The following is a 12,068-nucleotide window of genomic DNA, read 5'->3' as shown; positions in this document are numbered from 1 at the left end:
GAAGGACAACTGCCATTTTCTAGCTAAACATAGGCCATGTTCTTGATATCCTTTAAAAAAACTAAGCCTGATAGCCTTGGGAGTATTGGAGGCAGGGAACAGAATGTCAGTATGTCCTCACATCTCCATTAGAAAGCAGTAGGGAGAGAGAGAGAAAGAATTTTTTCCTTCTTTTCTCTTATTGGTCATAGCACCTTAGATCGGATCTTCTCATCCATTAAGAGACACTACAACTACTATGGAACAGAGATACAGATAAAGACATAAAAAGTCCTTGAAGGGAAACAGGAATGTGTCTAGGTATATGATATCTGGCAGCACAGAGTTGAGATATTTGTAAAAGCACTGTGCAAATCTCAAAGTGCTATTTAAATGACAACTATTATTTTTACTAATTCAAGAGATTTAACCATGGCATTAGAGTTAACCTGCAGGGAAGAATAAACATAGGGAGTCTAGTTGAGGGACCCAAATAATCCAAGGGAGACCAGTCTAAGGATACTATGAGAAGAGAAAAGACTCCCTTCCTCCTCTCCATCCATATCAGAGACTATGATCTGGAGGAACTTTGTCTTGGAGTCTTAGACTTCTGATGAATAATTGCATCTCCCAGAACACTATTCCAGGAAAACCCCAACCATGATGCACTTCTCTCTCTCTGTTTTCTCTGACCACTTCCTACATAACTATCTCAATACCTTCACTAATAACATTTTTCTTCCCCCAGACCTCTCTTCCAGGTTGAAACCATAAACTTTTTGTTCAGATCAATTCTGTCAGTTTTCCTGGAGGGGGCATGTTAATTCACTCCCTGTGAAACTATCCATCATTTTGCTAACTTTATGGAACAAAGCACTCCTCCCTGATCACAGGGGAGCTATTGTTTACCTCACTGGAAGATAAGTTCTTTAAAGGTAAAGAGGGTCTTTGCTTTTGTTTTTGCTCTCCTGCACTTAGCAGAGTACTTGGGTCATAATAAATGATTTAAAAGATTTTTTTTATTAATCCATTCACATGAAGGCCTTGAAGTAGTGATTTGAGTTATCTTGGTCATATGTATTCTTGACATATGTGCCTTACTCTGTTTATACCCACTTTTAAAACCAATATGTGTATTTGTGGAATAGTGTGCCCCAAGTTATGGAGGGAATGTTTTTTAGTTACTATTCTTCCTGTTATCTTATTAAATACCTTTGCCTTGATTTAATGTTGTTCCTTGAATGGCTATTAAAGTAAGCTCATCAATGGAGGTTCATGAGTTTTCAATTTCAGATCAAGATTATATCTTCTGAAATAAGGTTTGAATAATCCCTATGGGAACTCTATAAGTCTATCTGGGAATTCTAAGTGGGGAGGTAGCACAGCGATAGTGCTATATAGGATTCTGTTTTTAGGTTGTAAATAATGGATTACTAGGTAGAACTTTATAAATTTTAAGCAGTATACTAAAAATAGCATTATAATATTTTTAATTATTTCAAATTTTTAACTATTTCAAATCCAAAGAATTATGGGGGTTTTGTGCTATTTAATTTCCTCCCTTATTTTGGTTCCATTAGCAGGTCTAGAATATAGCTTGGGTTTTCTCATCTCAAAATTTCTTTCCAACATAATAGTTTTTTTAAAAAAATCATTGATAAACCTAGTAGGAGCTAATGCTCTTCACCTATCTTTGTATAGAAAGCCTTATTCTATCATTTCTCAGTCTTTTCCACTTTCTTCAATGGTCCATATGTGAACTTTTAACCATAAATATAAAAAATTTTATGACTTCAGGGTAAAGCATTCTCTATAAAAATCTTAAAGTTTTGAATATACTAATACTATACATTGTCCTGAACTTTCTTAAAGTGTGATAAATGAGTTCTGACATTTTTGTTCTGACAAAGAAAAGTTAGAGTTTTAGAAGAAGGGGGGAATATTGGACAACTTAGGAGGCTCAGTTGATAAAATGCTGGGTTCTTCTTGAGTTCAAATCTGGACTCAGAGACTTGCTACCTATTTGTGATTCTGGGCAAGTCATTTAACTGTTTGCCTCAGTTTACTTACCTGTCAAATGAGTTAGAAAAGGAAATGACTGCTTTATCTACTCCAGTATCTTTAAAAAGAAAATCACAAAAGGGGTCTCAAAGAGTCAAACACATCTGAAAACTGACTGAACAAGACATCTTAGAGAAGAATTATTATAATCAACTCATTTTTCACATAAGAAAACGGTTCTAGGGAAGAGGTGTGACCCAAGATGACCCAAATGTTAAAGTGATAGAGACAAAATTAAAATTCAGGTCCTCTAACTTAGGTCTAGTATTCTTTTTTTTTAAATTTAAATTTATTTATTATTTCAACTAATGAAAAGAATAGTTTTGAGCATTTTTTGGTAAGATTTTTAGTTCTACATTTTTCTCCCTTCTTCATTTTTCCCTTCCCCTCCCCTTTGACATATGTATAACTATATTAAAAATATTAGTCATGTTGTGAAAGAAATCAGAACAAAAGGGAACAAAAAAACCATGAAAGTAAAAAAATGAAGCATAAAACATAATTTTAAAAATGGAAAATAGTATGCTTTGATCTGCATTCAGACTCCATAATTCATTTTCTGAATGTGGACGATATTTTCCATCATAGGATAATTGTACTGCTGAGGAGATCTAGGTCCAACATATGTGATCATCATACAATGTTGCCATTAATATGTACAATGTTCTCCTGGTTCTACTCACTTCACTCAATATCAGTTCATGCAAGTCTTTCCTTTCCTGAAATCAACCCATTCATGATTTCTTCAGAACAAAAATACTCCATCACATTCATGTACCACAATTTGTTCACTGGATCCTGTTTTCAGTTTCATTCAGGTGTGAGATGAGCTGGACTTTTCTACTATATATGTGAGCCACATAACCATTATGATTCTTATGAAAGTTAGTTCTTTGGAACTTTACCCAAGAATTAGAATTAAGCTCCTTGCTCTCTCATTTCTATTTATCCAAATTCTGAGATGATAGCATCATGAGATCAGAATTTAAGGTGAAAAGGACCTTAGGGAGATATTTAGTCCAATTCTTTTATAGTTGAGAAAACTGATATCCAGAGAGATTAAATAACTTGTCAAAAGTTATGCAGGGAATAAATTCCCTGCCCATCTAGGTCTATAATGATTTTTGAATTCAACGTTTTCTGCCTATACTATTCACTCACTTGACACCATTTTAATAATTTAATGACTATGCTTTTTTTCCTCAAATACATCTTGACCTCCTTGAGAAGCAGTTCATACATCTTTGATACTCTCATAATACCTAATATGTGTCTTGCATATAATATTATATGAGAGCATCAAAGAGTATCAAAGAAAATAATTGCTGTTAATTGATAGGATGGTTGATTGCTTTTGACTTAAGACTTTTCAGACCAATAAATACTTTCTTAAAATCATGAAAAAATTATTGAAGGAAAGAGAGTGGGAGTGGAAAGTGTCAAGATTTTGTGAGGAGAGGAACATCTGGGCCAGCTAGGTGACATAGTGGATAGAGCACTGGCCCTGGAGTCAGGAGGACCTGACTTCAAATCCAGTCTCAGACACATATAATTGCTTAGCTGTGTGACCTCAGGCAAATCACTTAACTCCATTGCCATAAATAAAAAAATAATTAAATAAGGGGAGCATCTTTTGTCCAATTACTATTTTTCCTTTACCTGTCAAACTTTTAACAAAGTAGTTATTTCAGTGACTAATTGACTATGCATCATTTCTTCATGAAATAAAAGCACCGTTTGATTTTTTTAAAAAAAATTGGTCTTGGAGGGAAATCATAGTAGACTTACTTTGCAAAACCAAAGGATATATAGTTAAAGGTTTTCCTGGGAGAATTAAGTGACTCCAGAGATGGTAAATAGAAGAGCCTTTCACCTCTAGGTCAGTAGTTCACATCCAAATCAGGTCTGTAGTGCCTTGAAGTCATTGTTTGAGTGACAGCTGTTGGGTGGCTGGGGTGAAATGAGTTATAGGGTTCAAGCACAATTCAAGGGAACAGGTGCTGTCCAGAGCAGCCAGACCTGAATGCTGACAATCTTGCCAGAGACTGAGAAAAAGTGGTCAGAAGGGAGATTGATATCAGTTTCTAATCACCGGTTCAGTATTTAGTTCAACAAAATAAAGGAAAACTTTATTTTTCACTCCAGTGTTTTGTGATGTTGGATGTCTATGGAGAAAACAACACTTTAACTTACTTTCACTATAAGAAGAAAAGAAAAAAAAACACTCTCCCACATGTATATAGGCCAGTGGTAATCAGATTGACAGCAAATGGGACAACTAGACTGCCAACTGGTAAGACTCCTACATCATTATCATAAAGTAATTCTTTATTTGATGTACTTTATTTGATGTACTAATTTTTCTATACATCTCCCTTTTACAATCACTAAAATGTTTCATGTCTCCTCTGATCTGTCATTCACATTATCTTTTTTCCCCACTTTATGAAAAAGTGGGACTAATTAAGTTGGGACATTAAGAAAGACATGGAAAAGTTATACAGTGTTAAAAAGAATTTTTTACATATATTTGCAAACACATGTTTCTTTTTATGAGACACTTCATTCACCTCTCTCAGATCCTGGATTCTTATTATATACTCTGAGAGGAGAAGGATGGGTAATGGAAGACCAGAGCAAAGGTCAGTATCCTTGATTTTTTCCAAGAGAAAAACTAAGGTAGTTCAGTGATTTGTCTTTTTAAAAAATTAAATTAATTAATTTATTTTTAATTTTACAATTTTCCCCCAATCTCTCCCCCCCAGAAGACAGTCTGTTAGTCTTTACATTGTTTCCATTTCCATACATTGATCTAAGTTGAATCTGATGAGAGAGAAATCATACAGTGTTTTGTCTTAAGGAGGATTAGGTGACTTGATCAAATATCTATATAGTTATGGTTAGTTGGTTTTAGCGTGGCTCTGATGTACTAAATCCCTTCCTAAACCTAAATATCCGGAATGACTATTTTTCAGTGTAATAATTATTTATTTCACCATGTTTTTTTTTTTCCTTTTCCTGTTTATAGCCAAGTGTAGTTTTTTTTTTTTACAAAAAGGAAAGGCAGTTGAATAAGAATAATATAAGAATATCTGTAAATCTCTCAAATTGTAGTTCTTAACATTTCTACAAATGTCCTTTCAAATGGTCAACAATCCAATAGTCTGGCACGCCATTATTCTTGCAAAGAAAACAGTATACTCTGGACAGCTCTTGTTTGGTTTCTAAGGCAACTCTTAGGAGAACCTGAGGTGATCTTGGCTAATTCCAGCTCCTCATTTGGCAAGAGAAATTTCCTTTTGATTTGAAATTTCAGAGTTCCCTAAAAGTTATGAAGAATATTTTGGGGAGAACCAGATAAAGGAAATCCCACAAATCCAGTTCATTCTTTTCTTGCTTGTTGTGGGTGTACAAGTTGGTTTCTTTGCTCTTCGAAGGAATTTTTAGAAGAATGAAAAAGAGAGGATATTTGAGGGAGAATTCTCTTGTCCAGTTTAGAGGTCCCATTTTCAACCAAGTTTTTGACATGGATGCAAAGAAAGATGCTTCCTCTTTTTCCTCTCTCCTTCCTTCCCCTTTTCACTTTTCTCCTTTTCTTCTTAATTCCTAAATTCTATATTCCTCTCCTTCTCCTCATCCCTGGAAAAAAAAATTTGCAGGAGGAATCTGCAAATCCTTTCAGAATGTCTATATTAATGAATTATTAACTCAGCCACCCATGACCTTAAAACTGGAACCAAGAGAGGCCTAGGGCAGGGAGAAAAGCTGCTGAATTCTTTATCGGACTCCTGTCAAGGGAAACAGACCATTTGTCTTCCCTCATCAGGAGAAATTAATTAATATGAAAGGCAAACTTTTTAATTGCGTGTCAAATGAAATCAGATAGAGGCTTTCCCCAACAGAATCACTTCACCGCCTTTCAGCTGCCTCGGGTGGCCCCTCTCTTTTTCAACCCCTAGCTCTTTTCCACAACACCCAGACAACAGGAGAATTGGCTTCCTAGGGATTATTTTAATTTTTTCCCTGGGAAAATGATGAATTTGGGTAGTTAATTTATCGATCCTGGCTCCTCTTCCTGCATGTTTTATTTTAGAGGTCATTAATCAATGAAGAAAAACACCACTAGGTCCTCCCTTCCATTTAATACACTCACACTCCTTATTTATTCCTCTGGAACAAATTCCCAGCAAATATTCGCCTATTGATTTGGGAGCCATGGACTTTTATAAAGGTTTGATCGCTTCCTGAGCTGGTGAAGTGATTTGTTTCCATCGTCTTTCTCTGTATAATGATGGGGCTGGGAGGTGGGGAGAAAAAGGAAAGGGAGTAGGGGGAAGGGAGGGATGGCTGATGAGACACACACACATACACACACACGGGGGGGGGGGGAGAGAGAGAGAGAGAGAGAGAGAGAGAGAGAGAGAGAGAGAGAGAGAGAGAGAGAGAGAGAGAGAGAGAGATCCAGAGTAAAATAGAGGGAGACAGAGACAGAGAGAAACAGACATAGGCAGACACAGAGAGATGAAAGAGGGGAGGTCGAGGATAAAAGTGGCCATTACATGCAATGTGAAGATAGAGAAAAACAACAATAATGGTTATAAAGTAAATGTCTAATAACAGGTAAAGTTAGGTGGGAATCCAAACCAAGGTTCAGAAGGCATCAAAATCTCAAAGTTTACAACAGGAAAATATTGATTTAGCCTGGTGCAGTGAGATACTGATTCAGTAGTATTTTGTCCCAGACAAACTCTAATTCTAACTGGTCATGCCATTCCTTCGGAATTCCCAATCCATTTCTCACAGCTCAGGACACTGCAACTGGTAGTTAGTCTGGTAAGAATGCACTGACACCAGGGATGCACTGACACAGAATTGGCTGCCTCTCCTTCCCCAGCCTCCCATTTTTCAAAGGCTACTCCTTTCTGGCAGATTTTTCTCTCTATGCTCTATGTTTTCAATCTGATCTCCTGGTTGTTTATCTTTCATCTCTTTTTTGTCTTGTTCCCATTCTCACTCTTTTTCTTTGGTTTGCTCTCAAACTTTCTTCCTTTCTTCCACTTACTATTATTCTCTTAACCACTAGTCATTCAATCTATCTGCTTCTGTAATTGTGTGAAATGGGTCAGGATGGTCCCATTGTTACCATGCCAATACTGGTATCCCTACATATAAGGGGGTGGAGTGAAGGTGTGGTGGGGATGACAAACTGCCTTTTTTTCCATATCAAAACTATCCCTGCTTATCTTCACTTCATTTCCCAGACCCAGAACTCAGAAAGCTCAGGCTCCATCCTCTCTCAGAGTTCTTAATTCAGGAGTAAGTAATATACCTTAATTTCCCATTGTCATTAGAGTAGATCCCTAACCCAGGGGACATCAACTTACCTCTTTTCTCCTCTTACCTTTCTACAATGCTAAGAAGAGGAGTCTCCTCTTGGATGTTCCACTATTCCAGAAGCATGACTTCAAGGTTGAGGTGTGGGGAGCTATCTTGGGGATGAAATGGAGGTGATAGGGAAAATGGGGCATCATTTCAGGTTCCTGGTTCTGATAAGAGATACTTGGCGGCCACATTTCAAAAAATTCTAAAGTAGATGGGGGGGGGGGTCACAGAAGCTTCTCAAACCTTGAAAGATGATGAATTGGCAGAGAAAAGGGTGAGTTTTGGGGAATTTAGGGAAGATGTGGGTTAGAAAGGCAAGACTGCTTGCATGTTTAGAGTGGGAAACAGAAAGACCACAGTGACAGGAGCAAACGCTGCAGAAGAATTGATGTTATTACAATGACAATGTGAGAATTCAAATTAAACCCCAGAGAGGTAGTAGCGTTCTTCTCTAGCTTGGAAGCAGCCCTTCTGCTTGTTTCTCAGCACTGGACAGAGAAAGTATGAGAAAGAGACTTTCTGAGAAGTCCTAAGAGTAGATTAGTTGAGAAAAGGGTTGAGAATTCACTCTATGTGACAAAGTGAGGCAGATCAGACAGCTCAGATTGTATGGTGAGCTTATAGCCTATAAAATCGTGGATTTCTTTTTTCTCTAGCAGTGTTTCCTTTAGCTTAGGTGTTATCAATCTACACAACAGATGACGGATGACCTTGTCAAAATGACGCCAATCAAAACATTTTTAAAGGGGTTCTGTTCAAATTTGTGTTAAAATGTCCTGCGTTAAACGCAGACAAAATCTAAACAACAACTTTTTCCCCTGGCTCTACTAGAATGAATGAAAGGATGGCAAAAGGAACAAAAAGTGGGAAACGAAAGGACTCATAGAAGATTCCAAATAATTATGTTGGTGTGTGTTTTTTAAAGATAAACATTGCACCGCCTGTTTTCTTATCTGCTTAATATAATGAATAAACAGGAGAAAAGTTTGGTGCTTTTCGAAGACATCCTCTTATTCCAAATCCTGAAAGTTCAAAAGAAAGGGAGGGATGGGGGGGGCGGGGGGGGGGAGTGAGAAGTTCCAGGAAAGAACATGTTTTCAACCTGAACGCATCATAGTGCGTTTGCAGATTGTGAACAGCAGGTATTGGTGGTTCCTCCTGGCTTTCTGGAAGTGGACCTCTCCAGAAGCCAAAAAGAACAGACGGTAGAAGAAATCAAAAGTGGAAAGGCACAGTCGTGCCACCAAAATATGAGTCCAAACAACTGAAGAATAAAGAAATGCTTGAGGAAGACAAGAGAGAAGAGACCCAGAGAAGAGAAAACCATAAGAAAAATTCAAGAAAAGGGTGAGACAGACAAAATCAGAGATAAAGGGGAGAAAGTTGTTGATAACTTTTCCAGGTAAAAGAAAGCCTTGTAGACAAGAAGTTCACATTATATAAGTTCCAGGGCAACTTCTTTTAGAAGAAACTGAGTCTCCAGACTTCTAAACCCTAAAATCAAAACTGCATTTACTTATTAAATATTTCTCTCAGCAACATCAACCTCTTCCATCCAATAGACTTCTTCCCGAGATTTCTCCTTTAGAGAATATGCATGGGTATGCAAGTTGACTCAAATACCAAGATGATTCTAACACTTCAAGGGAAGCCTTGGAAGGCAAGAGGGAACAGTACAGATTCCCAGGAAATCCTCATAGTCTTCACAGCTTCCTGGACGGAAACATTGGCATGTAAAGATTCCTTTGTCGTTTCTTAATTTTCTCTTCTTTCTAGATAAAGGAATAAAAGGCTCCTAACAGAAGAAATGCCAATAATAAAATAAAATTTTAAAATTGAAGATGTTAGATGTGGTGTAAGGAAGAGACCATCAGATTAGCATTTGGATCCTGCCGAGTTATAACCTCCTTATCTCGCCTCTTTCTTTCTTCGTTCCTCCCTGTGTCTTGTCTCTGTAGGTAGTTTGTGCCTCTGTCTGCGTCTTTCTATCTTGATTTCTCTTTCACTAAAACACGCACACCCGTGTGCGCGCGCGCGCGCGCACACACACACACACACACACACACACACACACACACACAAACACAGACATACACACTTGTATTTTGTGCTGTCGTAAAAACCACGTGTTCACCAGGGAGGCTGCCAGAGAGCAAGGCAGAAGAGCCGGGACGTGGCTGCCAAGCGCAGCCCCACGGCGGGTCTGGGCTGCCGGGATCTGTCCCAGTCACCTCCAGCTCAGAGTTCCGACTGCTCCCTCCGCTGGCTTCCAGGATCCTTTACCCTTTGATCACCCTCACATTCCTCTTCTTTGCCCTGGCGACTCGCGATCTTCAGACTGCTCTGGGGCATGTAATCACACACACACACACACACACACACACACACACACACACACACACACACACACATATACACGCGCACACAGCGTCTCCCTCCAGCTCTCCACTCCAAGTCCTGCACCCCTTGATTCCCAGGTAAGGGGTGGGGGAGGGGTGTAAAGGCTGAAATTCTGGAATGGTCCCTTGGGAGAAAAGCGTAGAGGATGGTGGTGGTGGTGTGTGTGGGGATGTCGTGAGGTGGGGAGGTGATGGGAGAATAATGGGAGTGGGAAGGAGACTCCCTTTTTTCCTGAGCTGGGTGTTGAATGATCCCAAGTTGCTGAGTTGCGGTGGTTCTGGTACCTGGCCGAAGGCTCGCTCTTTGGTGAGGGTGAAGTGTTCCTGAAACTCAGCTTCTTCCCTCCGAGTCGGGGGGATGCGGGGTATGGGGTGAGGAGAGAGGGAAGGGTTCAGCCCAGGAGAGAGTTTGGAGGGCACCCAGGAGGGTGAGGATGGTCTGAAGAACTCCACCAATTAGAAATTAGGTTTCCTTCTTCGCTCCGCTATTTGGAAGCAAACTTTGTGTGGCTTCGGAGTTGGCGATGAAACCCGGGGGTGGGGGGTGGGGGGGGTGAGGGAAATGGGGAGGGAGGCTGCCGGAGAGGCTGGATAGTTAGGGAAGATTCTCCCCAGAACTCTGGAAGCCTGGGCTCTCCCCTCCCGGAGCCCGAGGAGCCTGCGTCCTCCCTTCTGGGGCTGGCCGGGGCTGGCCGGGGCTGGGCTGGGGACGGCACCTAGCCGCGGCTCTCTCCTCCTCCCTCCTCCTCCTCTCCTCCCCAGCGGCTGCTCGGACCATCCTTCCCCGGGTCTGACCGCTCCCCCTAACCTCGGCTGACTCTTCTCTCCCCCTCCCCGCCCCTCTCCCCCCAACTCCAGGCGTCCGACATGCTCAAGCCCAGGGAGCCCGGAGGGTCGTCCTTCCTGAAAGTGGACCCAGCCTACTTGCAGCACTGGCAGCAGCTCTTCCCGCAGAGCGCCCCGCTCAAGGGCGGCGGCGGCGGCCCGGTCCTGGGCCAGCCGCCGCCGCTGCCCCTGCCGCCCCCCGCGCCCGAGCGCGCCGAGCCCGGGGCCGACGGCTTCCGCCCGCGCCCCGCCTCCCTCTCCTCCTCGGCCTCCTCCGCCTCCTCCACTCCGGCCTCCTCGGCCACCTCGAGCGCAGCCTCGGCCTCTTCGTGCGGCGCCGCCTCCGCGGCCGCGGCCGCCTCCCTGGCCGGCCTGGCCGGCCTGCCCGTGGCCCAGCTCCCGGTCTTTGCGCCGCTCTCCAGCTCCGAGGTGCTGCCCTCGGCGGCTCTGCAGGGCAAGGACTTGTGCGCCGGCTCCTGCTCGGGCTCGGGCTCCAAGTGCGGCAGTGGAGCGGCCGCCGGCGACAGGGGGGGCCCCGGCCTCCGCTGCACAGCCGAGGAGCTGGACTATTACCTGTACGGACAGCAGCGCATGGAGATCATACCCCTCAACCAGCACACCAGCGACCCCAATAACCGTATGTAGCGCCTCTCTGACCCCTCCCCTTCTCCCGCTCCCGAAGGGCCAGTCCGGCGGCCGGAGGGAGCGCTGGGCTAAAACGGGCTGGGAGGAGAGGATGGGAATTGCCCGGCTCCCCCACTTCCCTGGCTCCCTGGTCATGCTCTTGTAGAAGTTTTCTGGCACGGGACGGGGGGGGTGGTGAGCGCTGAGGAACCGGGCACTCTCTTAGGGTTTCCTTTCCCTCCACTCACTCGTCCAAAGGGACGATCGCTTCCAAGGTGGACAAGGGAGTATTCGGGACAAGGCAAGAACCCCGTCTCCAGGACTTTGCGGGGACAAAGACATAGGAGTCGGGAGATGGGCTTAGAGCGGGTCCGGAGAAGAAGAGGGAGTAAGGCTTGACACTTGCACCCAAGCCCGAGGAATCGAGGAATTGAGGGCCGCGAATGAGTTCGGGGAGCGTGGTGCTCGATTTAATGCCCCCTCTCCGCTATCATGGGAAAGGTGGAAATTCGGGCTTGTCTCGCAAAATCCTTGGGGTTAGTGGTACGGGCACTTTATTTCGGGATCTCGAGATAGCAATGAGATGAAAGCAACCGCCTTTTTTTTTAGACATTTCTGAGAATGCTCCCCCCCCCCCCCCCCCTTATATTTAAACTGTGACAAACGCAATGGGCAGGGCATCATTTTGAACTTCATCATTTAAAAAAAGAAGAGAGAGGAGAAAAATGCCGGTTTCTCAGAAGAGCCAGGCAACCTTAAAGTGTTCGTTTCCTCAAATAGGGCTGCCAGCACTCACCT

The 12,068-nt window shown here is 42.5% G+C and overlaps 1 protein-coding gene across 1 annotated transcript in view; it reads left to right on the top strand.

The window, feature by feature from the left end:
* The first annotated feature begins 10,603 nt into the window (after window positions 1-10,603).
* The window catches only part of LOC141501382 (putative histone-lysine N-methyltransferase PRDM6), a 13,502-nt gene continuing 12,037 nt past the window's right edge, over window positions 10,604-12,068 (top strand). The window contains exon 1 of the mRNA XM_074205281.1: window positions 10,604-11,283. Coding sequence (XP_074061382.1) covers window positions 10,689-11,283 — 595 coding nt within the window. The 5' untranslated portion in view covers window positions 10,604-10,688. The remainder of the gene's footprint in view (window positions 11,284-12,068) is intronic.

The sequence above is a fragment of the Macrotis lagotis genome, chromosome X (genome assembly GCF_037893015.1).
Source record: "Macrotis lagotis isolate mMagLag1 chromosome X, bilby.v1.9.chrom.fasta, whole genome shotgun sequence".
NCBI lineage: Eukaryota > Metazoa > Chordata > Mammalia > Peramelemorphia > Peramelidae > Macrotis > Macrotis lagotis.
Note: the sequence above shows the minus strand (reverse complement) of the source record. Positions and strands in the feature narration are given on the sequence as shown.